The following is a 15,882-nucleotide window of genomic DNA, read 5'->3' on the forward strand; positions in this document are numbered from 1 at the left end:
TCTATTATTCTACATGATAATCATGATAAAAAATATTAATAGGACCTGATATTTATATGGCACTTTAAAGTTTACACAATGCTTTACACATTTTACTGAGATAAAAACAACTCTCAAAACCTCAAAACTACTTTTTGAGATAGGTCCTGCAGAAATGTCATCCCATTTTACAAATGAAGAAACTGAGGAACAGAGAGGTTAAGTGACTTGCCTATGGTCATACAGCTTAGAAGTATAAGAGATGGGATTTGATACTACATCTTTCTGACTTCATCTCTAGCACTCCATTTAATAAATGTTTAATAAAGAGAGTTAAGTAAAAATAAAAGATAGTGGATGCTGAGTGACAACTCAGAGTTCATATAGCACCTGCCATAGAAGATCGGTAGCATTTGACCCTGCTGACCATCTCCTTAACAGCTCTTTTCTCCTTTGATTTCTATGACAACACAATATTCTGGTTATCCTACCTCTTAATCCATCTGTTTCTTCTCTGTCTCCTTCAAAGGCTCCTCTTTCTGCTCCCTAAATGTAGGTACTACTCAAAGTAGAGTGCTAGGCCCTCTGATCTTTAATTCTCCCTATCTATTAGCTTTTCCCCTACTTCCTGTAAACATGCCCCTATCTTCTCCATTCTTCACAACAAAACAAAACAAGCAAACAGAACAATCCTCACTTGATCCTATTCCTTCTACTAGCTATCATCCTGTATTTCTCCTCCCCTTCTTGGCTAAACTCCTGGAGAAAGTTGTCTTCCTTCCACTCACTTCTAAACCTGCTTCTCCAAGAAGCCTTTTCTGATCCCTTTCAATAACTAGTTTCTCCTCTCTGTTAATTATCTCCAATTTTAAAAAATTACCTCTCCAATAAAAAAAAATCTTGTTTATACATGGTTTCCACTGTAGATTGTGAGAGCCTCTAAAATAGGAGCCATTCTTTTACTTTCTTTTTATCCTTATCCATTACCACAGAGCCTAATGCTTAATCCTTGTTGACTGACTACAGTCTTGCTTCCAACCTCATCACCAACTGAAACAGATGTCTCCAAAGTTAACAATGATCTCTTAATTGCCAAATCTAATGGCTTTTTGTCAGTCCTCATCTTTTTGACCTCTCTGCAGCCTTTGACCTTGAGGAACACGGTCTTCTTGATATTCTCTCTTCTGTGGGTTTTCCTGACATTGTTCTGTCCTGGTTTTTCTCTTTTTTTGTCTAACTATTCTTCCTCAGTCTTTTTTGCTGGATTTTTGAGGTTATACCCTCTGACTATGGGTGTTACCTAAGACTTTCCAGAGCCCTCTTCTCCCCCTATACTATTTAACTTGGTGATCTCATCAGTTCCCATGGGTTCAATAATCATCTCTTTGCAGATGATTCAAGAATTATATATCCAGCTTTAATCTCTCTCCTGAGTGTCAGTTATCATCATTAACTGACTCTTGGACATCTCAAACTTCAACATATTCAAAACAGAACTCATTTTCTCCTTCCCCTAATCCTTCCTCTTTTCCCAACTTTCCTAATATTGTTGAGAGTGCCACCAATCTTCCAATCACCTAGGCTTACAACCTTGGTGTCATCCTTGACTACTTACATTCTTCCCACATATCCAATCTGTTGTCAAGTATTATTGTTGCTACCTTTTCATGTTCTTTTTTTTTCTCTAACACTGCCAGCACTCTGGTGCAAAGCCTCATCACCTCCTGGACTACTCCAATAGCCTTCCCATTGGTCACCCTGCCTCATCCCTCCCCATTCCAATCCAACTTCCTTTTAGCTGCCAAAATGATCTTCCTAAATTTAGTGCAAGTCTATGTCACCACTCTACTCAATAAATTCCAATGTTTCCTTATTACTTCCAGGATCAAATATAAAATGCTCTATTTGGTTTCTAAAGCCCTTGCTACCTTTTCCATCTTCTCATACTTAAGCCCCACCCTCCACCCACACATACTCTGTGATTCAGCTACACTGGCCTGCTTGTTCAGGGAACTCCTGACCGGGATGTTCTTTCTCCTTGCCTCCACCCCCTGGTTTCCCAAACTTCCTTCAGGACTCAGCTTCTACCTTCCCATCCACCCCTGTCTCTTCCATCTGAGATTACCTTCCATCTACACTGTTCATATTGTATATACAGTGTTATTTGCATGTCGTCTCCCCCATTAGAATGTGAGCATCTCAAGGGCAGGGACTGTGTTCCCTTTTTCTTTGTATTCCCAATTCAGTGTTTTAAAGACAGCAGCAAGGAAGATCGCTGAGATCACTTAGTAAGCTCCTCCCTTAATGAGTCAAGACCATCATTTTCACCCTCTGGTCCCGGTTCTGTCCTTTGGAGCCAACCAGAATAAACTGAATCCATTTTTTTACATGACAGCCCTTCATAGACTTGAAGGGGGGCATCAGATTCTCCTCAACCATCCACTCCTTCAGGCTGTGCATTGCCAGCTCCTACTATCTATCAGAGCAGGGAATGGTCTTTAGTCCTTTTGGCATTCTCATCGTCTCCCTCTGGGTGCATCCCAGCTTGTCACAGGATCATAGATCTGGAGTTGAAAGGGCCTTTAGGAGCCCTTTGCTCCAGCCACCTAGTGCATAGTGGAGCTGAGATTTGAACCCAGTTTCTTTAACCCTAAATTCAGCATTCATTCTATCATTCCGTGCAATGGATACTGTTTCTAAGAAGAGAACACAATACATTAGCTGTGGCAGAGGACTATGGGACCAATATCTCCCTTCCCCCTCCCCACACATTGTACTTCTCTTAATGCAACTTAGGTTCATATTAATTTTTTTAGGCTGCCATGCCACCATTGACCTATGAGGCCAGGTTGAAGGCAATGGGGATACTCAGACTGGAGAAAGGAAGACTTAAGGGGACAGATGTCTTCAAGTGTTTGAAGGGCTATGAGGTGGAAGAGGCCGCTTCACTTGGCACCAGAAGGCAAGCCAGGAACAATGAGCAGAATTTACAAAGGGAGAAATTTAGGTTTGAAGTCAGGAAAGACTTTCTAAAAATTAGAGCTGTTCAACAGGGGTATAGACTTCCTCAAGAGGAGGTGGGTCCCCTTTCCTCCTTTGGAGGTCATCAAGCGAAGGCTGAATGACCACTTGTCAGGTACGTTATAGTAGGATTTCTTTTTCAGGTATGAGTTGGATTAGATGACCTCTGAGGTGCCAGCCAACTCAAAAATCCCATGATTCTCTGAACTTGTAGTCCACTAAGTCCCCCAGATCATTTTTGCAATACTAACTGCCTAGCCATAACTCCCTCATTCTGTGTTTGGGCCACCGATTTTTAAAAATCTAATTCTTGTCTTTGCTTTTTGTCCCTATTAAGTTTCACCTTATGAAATTTGCCCCCTCCTTCTAGCCTATTGAGTTAAGATCCCATTTCTGTCATCAATGCATTAACTGTCCTCTCCAGCTTAGTATCATCTGTGAATTGAATAAGCACGCCGTTTCTGTCTTCGTCCAGTCCCCATCCTCCTTCCCAGCCTTGCACTCCCTGATTCTCTTGTACAAAGTTTCTTTTCCAAAGAAACCAGCCTATTTCATGTCACTGAAAATATTTTTCATTTTTCAATCATTGTCTTCAGCTATCTAAATCCAATTTGCCCTTTAAGTCACCCCCATCTTCCCTGAATCTCTCAGCTCCAAGTGACCTCTCTTTTTTTCTGTAACAGCTGTTACTATTCTCATTTAGTATTTATCACACATCACCTTTCCCCCTCCCCCTCCAACTCTCTACTTGTGCAAATCTTTTTCTTTTCTTTTCTTTTCTTTTTTTGGTGAGGCAATTGGGGTTAAGTGACTTGCCCAGGGTCACACAGCTAGTGTGTATCATGTGTCTGAGGCAGATTTGAACTCAGGTCCTCCTGACTGTAGTGCTGGTGTTCTATCCACTGACCCATCTAACTGCCCCAACTTGTGCAAATCTTGTTTTTCAAAATGACTATAGGCTCCTGGAGGACAGGGGATGTATCTTATTCATATTTCTCTTCCCTCCACCCCCACCCCACCATCCCAGGCTCCTTTGCATGGCAAAGGACAGAGCTTGACATCAAGTAAGGATCCCACAAAATATTTGTTCAGCAACTGATTACGTTGCAGGGCTAAGGATGGGCAAGGGACTGACTAGCTACTGGTTGGCTGACACCTAAAGTGTCTGGTTCCCCAGGGCAGGTGAGGGTGAAACAAATATTTCAGGCTTAGTACTTACGGTCAGTGAATCTCCCAGAGCTGAAACCACCTGGATGTCAGCCGGCCCGAGCTGGTGGACTGAAGGAGACAACAAAGCAGGACATTTGCTGCGCTGTCTAATCTTTAGAAGATAATGTGGAAAGGGAGGGGATGGTAGGAGTCAGGGCTGTCTGCACTCACCTGATGTGGGAGCACTGCTGGATAACTTCTGCTCAGGGCACAGGAAGTCACTGCCCCAATTCTTTAAAAATAAGCAAAAGAAGAGAAATCCACTTTGTATGTGAGAAGGAAGGTTATTATGCATTATTATATTATGTTATTATAATAGATTATTATGCATATTACAAATTATGATCAACATTCCCAATGTAGAGAGATCAGTTCCAGCCCAGAACTACCCACCAATCTTTAGCTAAGTCCAGACCTTGGCAAAGTAGGATTGTATTGGTGTAGGGAGCATATAAGGTTAAAAGCTATATTTAAACATTCTGATACAGTGCCTAGAGAAGATGGAATGGGTGAATGCATCCCACGTGTAGATTTACTTACATCACTCTTCTAAGTCTCTTATATTTTACAATGCCCTCTGCTTGACATTTCAGGCCTTCCACGACATGGATCCCCCCTAACTTTATAGCTTTTGCCTCACATTCCTCCCATTTGTGTTTACCCGTACCCCAGCCATTCTTTGAATATATTCCCTGACTTTCCCACCTCCATGTCTTTGCTCTCCCTTATCCTTAGAATGCCCTCCTCACCAGTTCTGCCTGTTGAAATCCTACTCACCTTTTAAGGCTCAGCTCAAATGTCACCTCCTTTTTATAGCTTTGTCATATCTCAGGCAGCAGTGACCTCTCCTAATGCCTGCTTGTACCTCTCTCCTGCACTCTCACACTCCAATTTGCATAATGTTTGTGTACCTTTCTTAACCTCTTCTACAATTATTATAATTGTTTGCTCCTCAAGGGGTAGGGCTTTCTTTTTATCCACTTTGGTGTACCAGCTTTGTGTATTGTAGGCTTGCTGGATTGAATTATAAAGGCCTGGCAGTATCCCAAGACAGGCAGGGGCTGGTCATTGGTATTTTGCATAGTGGATAAGGAGGAAAGAAACAAGCATTTGTTAAGTACCTACAGTGCCAGACACTGTGCTAAGCTTTTACAAATATTATCTCATTTGATCCTCGCAATGACCCTGGGAAGTATATGCTATTATTACCTTCCCGTCTTCCAGTTGGGAAAACTGAGACAGATAGACATTAAGTGATTCGCCGAGGGTCACACAGGTAGTAAATGTCTGAGGCTGGAGTTGTACTCAAGTCTTCCTAACTCCAGGTCTAACACTCTTATCAGCTGCAAGAGACTGATGCTACATTATCATCAATTTCGTAAGACAGCACCTTGCCGTATTCTCTCCGAGGAGAGTTGTCATTATTATTTTTATTTTAAAAATGAAGCTAATTGCAACGCCGAGGCCTAAGCAAGAAATAATTTGTAATTAGGAATTTTTATTTCTTGTGCTGGTACCACAGAGGTACCTAGAAGAGGAAAAGAGGAACAACACCACTCCATGGAGGAAGACTGAGACCCTGGAAAAGCATTGAGTCTGTCAGTGAGGAGTCTGCTGAATGTGAGGGGAGGAACAGGCTCAGAAGATGCAGAAGTAGCCCCCTCCCCACTCACTGATTGGTAGCTTCCTATTTTAACTGATTATTCTTACAAAGTAGCTCCTGAGCACCATTGTTTCTAGCTGTTGAAGGACTACAAGAGGTGTCAGAACCTTGTAAATCTGATGCCCTGGGGCAAAGCCCTCATTGTGCCACCCTAGTTACAAGAAATGTTTTTAGAAAAGCATGAAGATTTCACAAGCATAATGCTACCGGCTTTTCCACATATTCTTGGCTGTAGAGTTAAGCAGTGCTATTTCTCTGGACACACAAACTTAGGGATGAATAGAGGAATTCCTGCAATATTGTAGCTTCATCCAAACTCGAAGCAGTGTGCTTGTCATACCTGAAATTCAAGAAGCAAGTTTTTAAAGTGACAGGGGCAGAAGCTGGTGAAGGTCTTCAGATGGGTGGTGGCCAAAGCTACACATGCATCAAGGCCCTACAGCATCAAATAAAGGGTGTTATGCTGTGGGCCTCCCTCTTTCTCCTGAAGAGCCACTCCTAGTGGCTGCCGGACTTTAAGGCACACAGCAGATTCTACACAAATGCTTACTGATTGAGGATTTGATTTTCTAGGGGGGTCCAATGGTCAACACCCTTTGATGCATTCTTTTCTCTATTTAAAAATCTGGCTGAGCCCAATTTTGTTAAGATGTCTTAATTAGATTATGGGGCATCAAATATGTAATCAGTTTCAAATAGATTTAATTTAATCTCACTTGGGGCAGCTAGGTGGCACCGTGGATAGAGAGCCAGCCCTGAAGTCAGGAGGACCTGAGTTCAAATCCGGCCTCAGTAACTTGACACTTACTAGCTGTGTGACCCTGGGCAAGTCACTTAACCCCAATTGCCTTAAAAAAAAAAAAAGAAATCTCACTCTGATGTTCCCCCATCATTTCAGGTTGTTTGGAAGGTTTTGGGAAGATCTGACCCATCATTTAGCTTGTTCTTAGAGACTGGTCAGTTTAAACTCAATGACATATTCCCTATGTTAGTCTTGAAAACTAATCCAAATAATGAAGCTTGGTTTTAAATAAGAAATGCAGGAAGCAGGGGGAGCTAGGTGGCACAGTAGATAGAGCTCCAGCCTTGGAGTCAGAAGGACCTGAGTTCAAATTCCTCCTCAGATACTTGACACTTACTAGCTGTGTGACTCTGGGCAAGTCACTTAACCCCAACTGCCTCACCAAGGAAAGAAATGAAGGAAGAAAATAGGGTTTTAACATAATATAACTATCAGCACTGGAGAAATATCTCAGTGACTTGCTTTTGGCAGGGCAGTACAAATTTCCCTGCATCAGATTAATGTTTATGACGTTAACCAGGCTACAGAAATCAAGAGGGTACATGGTTCTTCAATGAGGTAGAATGACATGTTGTATATTTAGCAAATGATCTATATTATGTATACATGGCAGAGAAGTAAGGACTGCCTTATCTTCACTAGCTTAGGAGATGTACAAAGTAGCTTGGTAGCTCAATGAATAGAGTGTTAGACTTGGAATCAGAAAAACTCGAGTGCAAAACCTGCCTCAGAGACTGTCTAGGTGTGTGACCTTGGGCAAGTCACTTAGCCTCAGTTTTCTCAACTGTAAATTGGGGATAACAATAGCACCCACCACAGAGGGCTGTTTCCTGTTAATGTATGTAAAAAGCACATTGCAGACCTTAAGGCACAGTATAAATGCTAGCTATCTGTATAATTACTGATTCAATTCAACAAATACCTACTATGTACAAGGGACTGTGAGAGGTACTGGGGCATCTCTGTCAATCTGCTGTGCTTACATTCTGCTGGTGGGGATGGGATTTCATGTATATATATATGTGTGTGTGTGTATATGTGTGTATGTGTATATATATGTATTTGTATGTATGCTTGTATGTATATGTAATCTATCTGTATGCCTACATACATACATACACACAGAAGAGTGAATAAAAAGTAATTTCAGGCGAAATTAACCACTAACATCTGGGGAAAGGAAAAAGGAGGTGTGTAGGAGGTGGCATTTCAGCTCTGAGAGAAGCTGGGAATTCTGCATTCCAGACATGGGCCTGGACAAAGGTGCAGGGGTGGGAGAAGGAATGCCATGGGCAGGAAAAGAGCTAGCAGACCAGTTTTACTGGAATAGAGACTAAATGATATGAAGTAATATGAAATAAGACTGGAAAGGTAAGTCCCCAACCATCCAGCACCTGGAGGCTTAGCATTTCTAGCAACTTCCGAGTTTTTTATTCATGGCTACAATCAAATCTTAGGCTCCCTCTCCCAGAAAGAGCAACTTTATGCTACTTGGCTTCATCCTCAGAAAGGCAAACAGTAGGTCCTAGAGAAATCTTCTTACGCTGTAATCTCCCCTCCTCCCTGCAACTTACTCTATGATGCAATGACACTGGCCTCCTTGCTATCCCTTGTACAAGACATTCTGTCTCAGCACTACATATGGCCTTTTCACTGGCTGTCCTACATGCCTGGAATTCTCCTCCCTGCTTTCCTCTGCCTCCTGGTCTCTCTGGCTTCCCACGAGTCAGTTAAAATTCCACCTTCTGCAAGATTCCTTTCCAAGTCCTCCTCAATGCTTCTACCTTTCCTGTGTTGATTCATTTCACTTTATCTTGTATAATAGCTTGTTTGTATATAGTGTTTGTATGCTGTCTCCTCTGTTAGATTGGAAACTCCTTGAGAACAGGAACTTTTTTTTTAGCCAGCCTTCTTTCCTTCCTTTTTTTTCCTTCCTTCCTTCCTTCCTTCCTTCCTTCCTTCCTTCCTTCCTTCCTTCCATACCTGGCACATAGTAGGTGTTTGATAAACTCTAGCTGACTTATTGACTTTTCTGATTCTAAATAGTCAATGAAACAAGAAGGAAGCTTGTTATGGATCCAGCAATGGGGATTAAGGTTTCTTTTAGCTCAGCAGTCACTGAGCAGGAATTCACTGAAATTTCTCCCCCAGCTCCCCACTGACTCCTCCAGAAAGGTTAAGCTTGCCTGATCAGAAACAGATAACTGTGAGAACACAGTTGCAAATCTTAAAGAGTAATGGCTAAAGTGGTATTTTTTCCAGCAGTAATCAGGAAATGGACGATGACGATTCACGAACATGTTCAGACCAGTGTTCCAGTATTTACTTTCTCTGATGTGGTCAGATCTGAGTGTATTCTGCTCATCCTGCCTGCCTGGTACCTCACAGAAGAAAAGGACATTTCCAAGTATGCAAATATACCGAACTATTCGATCAGAACATTGCCAGGTGGAAACAATTGGACCTTGTGAAACACGAACACATAACCTTGATCAATTACCTCAATAGTAGGATTGGCTGGGTATGTGTAGTTACTGTTCCTGTAGGTCCTCAGGAAGGGCTCCTCCTGTTGGAAAGAGATGGCTACAGTGACTGATCATTAAATAGCGACAAAGGTGAATAATGAGAGAAAAAGAAAAAGTATCTAATAATGAGGAGACTGATCTTTGGATGGATTGAATCCTTTCTGAATAGCTCAAACTTTCATATTCAATTCAATTCATTCATTCATTCCATAAGTACTTATTTATTAAGCACTTGCTGTGAGTGAAGGATTTTGCTAAGTACTGGGCCTACAAAGACAAAACCAAAAGTTTCTTGGCCCTACATATGGATTTCCCTGATGTCCTCCAGGTGCTCATGTTCCCCTACCCCAACTATCTTTATATACACATGTCGTCCCAAAAGCCTGAGTGCACATCTTCCACTGAGTATAAATTCCTTCAGGGCAAGGATTGTTTCACTTTTAACCTCAGAATTTAGCACAGTTTCAGGCACATAGGAGGTGATTAATATGTGCTTGTAGATTGATTACCCTCAAGGGGCTTATATTTTAATGGGGGAAACAATGCATATGCAGATAAATATTGAACATGTACAAAATAGCAGAGTACTTTTGAGGGGTGCAGTGGAGGTTAACAGTTTATGGGGGGGGGGAGACCAGGAAAGGCCTCCTGTAGGAAGTAGAGTCTGAACTGAGCCTTGAATCATTCCTTTCAATCTTTTCTGTCTCCCTAACCTTCAAACCCTTCTTATTTCTGGCTCCTTCTTAGCTGTCTATGAAAATACTCAGAACTATTTTAGAGAGAATTTCATTCATTTTAGAGGGTTTTTACTCAACAGCTTTGGCTTGGTGTTTTACAATAAGAGGACCTAAAAATTTCACTTAGTACATGCCAGAATGAAGGCTCCATTCACAAAGCTTAACATGTCTCCATATCCCTCTGTTACATTTATAATGTTCCTAAAAGAAATGCATTCCAAAAATGTAATGCAAGAATGACAGGAGGTCCTTCCCCACAGCAGGGGATGGTTCTATCAGTGAAGAAGGGTTATTTAATATGGAAGGCCTTGGAGTGTTGGGGACTTGGAGACTCATTCATTCTCTAGATACCTTCTGCCCTACCCCTGCTCCTCGCCCCAAAGAAGCCTGGTGAGAACTTCTGCTTCTATAAGCACTGTGTGCTGGGATGCAGATGCTTCTTCCACCCTCTCCTTACTGACATTCACTTCAACAGGATGCAATACTAATATCAATAACACTGCAGATACCTATCTATTGTGCCCATCCCCTAGGTTTCCTCTTCTCTCCATATCTGTGTAATACAGTAGAAAGCTGCCTTAGTGGAGAGGCAGTAAATGGAGAAGTGGCTAGAGCGCTGGCCTTGGAATCAGGAAGACCTGGGCTCAAGTGTTGCCTCTGACATGTACTGGCTGTGTGACCCTGGGCAAGTCACTTAAGACTTCTTAGTGTCCTCAGGTGAATCTCTGAGTCTAAGTTGCGAAAGTAAATGCTAATCAGCTTTGAAAGAAGTACCTTACTGGCCGCTCCTACAGAGATGAAGTCACAGGTGAAATCTAAACAATCACAAAATTAAAACTGTGGAAAGAGCAATGGCTCTGGGTCCAGAGGCCCTGTATTTAAAGCCTACCTTTGTCTCTTACCACCTACCAGACTTTGGGCAAGTTAACTTCTCTGGGCCTCAGTTTCCTCATCTGTAAAATGACAGGATTGGACTGGGTGGTCTTTGAAGTCTTACTTATTGTTCTAAATCTGTGATCCTATGATTCTCATTTCCCCCGTAGGGAACAGTTTTTTTTTCCAGTAGTGCTGTGATTCTATGTTCAGTTCTCTGATTATTTTTGAGCCATTAATTTTTTTTCTTTGAAAGAATAAATCACATATAAATTTGTGATCTTAAAAATAGTTCATTCTTCATTGAAATCCTTCTCCAAGGCCTCATTCACTCATTAAGCATTTGTTAGGTTGCCTACTGTATGCCAAGCACTGTGCTAGGCCCTGGGGACATAAAGACAAAAATGAAATAGTCTCTGCCCTCTAGGAGATTTCCTTCTATTGGGAGAGGGGGAATCAATAGTTCTGGAGATAGGTAAATATAAAATGCAAAAAAAAAAAGTGCTAACTTGGGGCAGGAGGAAACAGCTCAGAGGATCAGGAAAAGGCCTGGGGTAGGAGCTGCCAATTGAGTTGAGCCTTGAAGGAAGCTAGAGATTCTAAAAGGTGGAGGTGAAAATCAAGTACATGCCAGTCATAGGGCACAGCCTATGCCAAGGCTTAGAGATAGAAGGATATATCTGGGAAACAGCAAGGAAACCAGTCTGGCTAGAAAGCTGAATATGTGAAAGGGAGTCGTGCCATTAAGGCTGGAAAGGGAGGCTGGAGCCAGATTGGGAAGGGATTTAAGTGCCAAACAGAAGGGCTTGCATTGTATTTTAGAAGCAAAGAGGAGCATGTCGAGGACTCTGTCTGGGTTCTCAAAGGCTCTGCCTGTGGAGTGAGTGCAAACCTCAGCAGCTTCTGGAAAAGGCGCATTGAGGTGTAGTAGACAAAGTGGGTGCATTGCTTAACTTCAAGTCAAGAAAGCTGGAGTTAAAACCTGCCTCTGGGGCTATAAAATTCTGCATACCCTTTGATCCAGCAATACTACTGCTAGGTCTCTATCCCAAAGACCTCAAAAGAAGGGAAAGGGACCTATTTGTACAAAAATATGTATAGCAGCTCTTTTTGTGGTGGCTAAGAATTGGAAATTGAGCTGATGCCCATCAGTTGGGGAATGGCTGAACAAGTTGTAGCATATGATTGTGATGGAATGTTAATTATTGTTCTATAAGTATTGATAAGCAGAATGATTTCAGAAAAACCTGGACTTACATGAACTGATGCAAAATGAAGAGAACAGAACCAGACCATTGTACACAGTAACAGCAACATTCTCAGTAATACAATGACCCAAGACAATGACAAAGGAGTAATGATGAAGCACACTACCTGCCTCTGGAAAAAGAACTGATATTGTCTGAATACAGACTAAAGCATGCTACCTTTCACTGCCTTTTTTCTTTCATTCTTTTTTTTTATTTAAGTCTTCTTATGCAAAATGACTAATATGGAAGTTTTTTACATGATTGTACATGTATAAACTATATCTGATTGTTTATTGTCTCAGGGAGGGGGAAGGGAAGAGAGGTATAGAATTTGGAACTCAAAACTTAAAAAAATTACTTTTTAAAAATGTTTTTAAATTGCTATTGCAGAACACCAAGTGTAAGGTAAGAAGCCTGGATTGTTGTAATAGCAGAGAATGGGATGAAATAGAAAGGAGAGACTTAAGAGACTTTAGGCAGAAAGAATCACTCCTTGAGGGCAGGAGTAGTTTTGTATCCCAAGCAAGTAGCACAGCCATTGGCAATAATAAGTAAATGCTTAGTAAATACAATACCTGTTGATTCCTGGGCACCTAATGGATAGAGTACCCAGCCTAGAGTGAGGAGGACCCGAGTTCAAATCCAGCCTCAGACAGTTACTAGCTGTGTGACCTTGGCAAATCACTTAACCCTGTTTGCCTCAGTTTCCTCATCTGTAAAATGAGTTGGAGAAGGAAATGGCGAACCACTCCAGCATCTTTGCCAAGAAAACCCCAATAAGGTCACAGAAAGTCAGACATGACTGAACAACAACAACTTGTTGACTCACTCACTGACTGACAATGGGTTAGATAGGAGAAGCCAATCAATCAATAAGCATATATTAAACACTTAGGCCCAGGCGGATACAAAGACAAAACCAAAACAGCTCTTGGTTATATTCTATGGGCTGGAGTAGGAGGATTATAAAGGATTTAAAAATCCAAACTGAGGAATTTGAGTTAAGGTGACTAAAGTTCTCAGGCTGGGCCAGTGGTGTAAGGCAGAGTAGGAGACAGATGGGCCAAGGAGGGTCTAGTTCTCAGAGCATATACAAACAATGTCCACACAAAGTCTTGGGGAGCCTGCTTCCAGAAATGCGTGATGGAGGGACCTTTTCCCTTTAGGCTTTAAAATATGCACAGGTATCCTCTCACTGTTTCTTATTGGCTTACTGTGCAGTGATGAAAAGCCCTTAAATGGGCTGCTGAGCTGGAACTGTGCTCATAACAAAAGGCTTGGACAGAGGAACTCTCCCTTTTCCTCTACTTCCTTTTTCCCAGAATTTGATCCTACTCCAGTCACACACACACACACATACACACACACCCTCTGAGTTTCTCTCTAAAACATCCCTGCTGTGAATTCTATGATTGCTGTGTCTTGCAAGGATATGTTACACTGGGAAAATAGAGTCTTATTAATAAAAATATAGAAAGTCCAGTGTGGGGTAGAGTTGATTTTGAGAGGAAAGTAAAGGGCACATTGAGTTTGAAGTGACAAGAGGGCATCCTTCCATCACTCTCCTTGTCTGTCTCTGTCTATACCTCTCTCTGTCTATTTCTCTTTCTCTTGTCAGTCTCTCTCTGTCTGAACTTCTCTCTGTCTGTCTCTGTGTCTTTGCATCTCTCTTGCTTCTCTTTCTGTGTACCTGTCTCTTTGTTTATTTCTGTCTGTGCCCATGCCTCTCTGTCTCATTCTCTATCTGTGTTTTTCTGTCTCTGTCTCTCTATCAAACCCCACCCTCCAGCCCTGATCTTGAATTAGTTTCCTTTCTGTCTAAGCCAGGAAGAAGAACAACTCTCAAGGTCTTTAGGGACTAAGGCCTCCTCACAAGGAAGCCAGTCCAAGTCTTACTAGAAGGACCATCACATATGTAATTGTGGCTATTTCATAGAGTTCCCATGGGGCTAGGTGTGAGGATAGATCTGTGCCCTGGCCACTTCTGGGGACTTGTGCTCAACACTTTTGGTGAGGGGAGGGGGGCAGGGGGAGAGACAGCATTTCATAGGTAGCACCCTATTCAGAACATGTATTCCTGGAAAAAGCAGACGTGATGTGGCCCCAGACCTATCCCCTTGCACGCTCCATGGGATGGCCACTACTATATATAGATAATCAAGAGCCAGCTTTTAAAAAGTTGCCCAATAGAAAGTGCTTTAGAAATAGCTAAAAATGAGAAGCCATTCTGCCTGGCACAAGGAGAATACATCTACAGCTTGATTAGGGGTAGGAAGAGAATGAAAGGACTTGGCAGCCACCTCTTCCTCCTCGCCTACCCCTACTCAGGTCCTGCCTGTTACCTCTATGTTTAGATTTGGTTCCATTTAAAACGCTTGCTGCCTGGCCCCCTAACACACATGCAGATTTATATAGCTTTACATCACAGAGGAATGTAGCAGACGGAGCCCACGGCTGCCAGAGTGAGTTGTCTTATGTAGCAAAATATGTGCTTGCCAACAGATGGACCCTCTTGGAATGGATTCCAGAGTTACTTAGCAACCATGCGTCTTTGAAATGGACCTCTATAGGTTACTGGAAGGAGGATGTGCCCACTGGACTTTGTAGCCTTGGACTTGCTCATCTCACAGGGGAAAGGGATGGCTATATTGTCTTTCAAAGAGATGGGGGGATGGGGGTAGGGAAAACAGAGTCAGGGAAGCCCAGGTTTAAATCCTACCTCTGACACTAGCTGTATGACCATGGGAAAGTCACTTAATTTGGGGGCCTCAGTTTCTTCACACACAAAATGAGCCTATAAGATCCTTTATAAGATCTATAGTACCTATCTCACAGGGTTGTTGTGAGGTTCAAATGACATCATGTTGACAAAGTGTTTTGCAAACATAAGTACATGTCAGCTATCATCAATGGGTTATCCCAGCAGACTTCTGGGAAGGAGGAAAAATTAGATTTCTGGGGCATCTCCCCTTTCCCCCACCAACAGTGAAGACTGTAATGGTTGCCTAGAAAGGCAGAGGTACTGCTTGCTGACCAATACTTTTCCTGCCTCCAGGCAGAATGACTATCTTGGGATCATTGCTTAAGCCCAGTAGAGTCTCTTCAAGAACTGACTCCTCTGGAAAGCAGCAAGTTTCCAAGAAAAAGTAGGGTGGTATCTGTGAGTGGAAGGAAGGGAATGGATGTGAGACACAGGGGCAAATGTGTGGATGAAAGAAAGTGACCAGCTGAAGATGACACTGAGGTTGTGAGAACTTTGGTATGTAGAAAGATGGTGGAGAGAGAGTTGGGCCTGGAGTCAAGAAGACCTAAGTTCAAATCCAGCCTGAGACACTTATTAGTGACCTGACCCTGGACAAGTCACTTAGCCTCTCTCGGGTCCAGTTTTTTTTATCTGTAAAATGAAGATAAGAGCCCCTAACTCATAGAGCTGTTGTTAGAATAAAATGAGAGAACGCATTTAAAGCGCTTTGCAAACCTTAAAATGCAATATGAATGCTAATATTTATCTTTGTCTCTTCCGCAGGATCTAGCCTTGCATGTATTTCTAGAAGCTTGTTTCATAGGTGTGGGTGCCACTCAAGCTCTGAGAGAGGCTGTGGCAGGAAAGATCTACCCCCAGTAGACCACGCCATGACAAGATTCTTAAACCAAGGCTGACAATTGACTTGAAATCCCTTGCCAGTCAGCCTGGTGTCCAAAGTCTTTCCAGCTTTGCAGAGCTCCAGAGCTACAGACTTCAAAACTGAGTGCCACTGGCATGCCAGAGTGTCAGAAGGGAGATTTGAATGATAGACCTTGCACAGAGTAAATGCTAAAGAGA

General features: G+C 42.3%; 1 protein-coding gene across 1 annotated transcript in view; it reads right to left on the reverse strand.

Annotated features, from left to right (window-relative positions):
- The window catches only part of PLB1 (phospholipase B1), a 201,375-nt gene that overhangs the window by 49,661 nt on the left and 135,832 nt on the right, over positions 1-15,882 (reverse strand). The window contains exons 45-47 of the mRNA XM_020983774.2: positions 9,175-9,240; positions 4,381-4,441; positions 4,220-4,278 (exon numbers count right to left, since the gene is read on the reverse strand). Of these exons, the coding sequence (XP_020839433.2) occupies positions 4,220-4,278; positions 4,381-4,441; positions 9,175-9,240 (186 nt within the window). The remainder of the gene's footprint in view (positions 1-4,219; positions 4,279-4,380; positions 4,442-9,174; positions 9,241-15,882) is intronic.

Source organism: Phascolarctos cinereus, unplaced genomic scaffold (genome assembly GCF_003287225.1).
Source record: "Phascolarctos cinereus isolate Bilbo 61053 unplaced genomic scaffold, phaCin_HiC Scaffold_2;HRSCAF=192, whole genome shotgun sequence".
Taxonomy (NCBI): Eukaryota; Metazoa; Chordata; class Mammalia; order Diprotodontia; family Phascolarctidae; genus Phascolarctos; species Phascolarctos cinereus.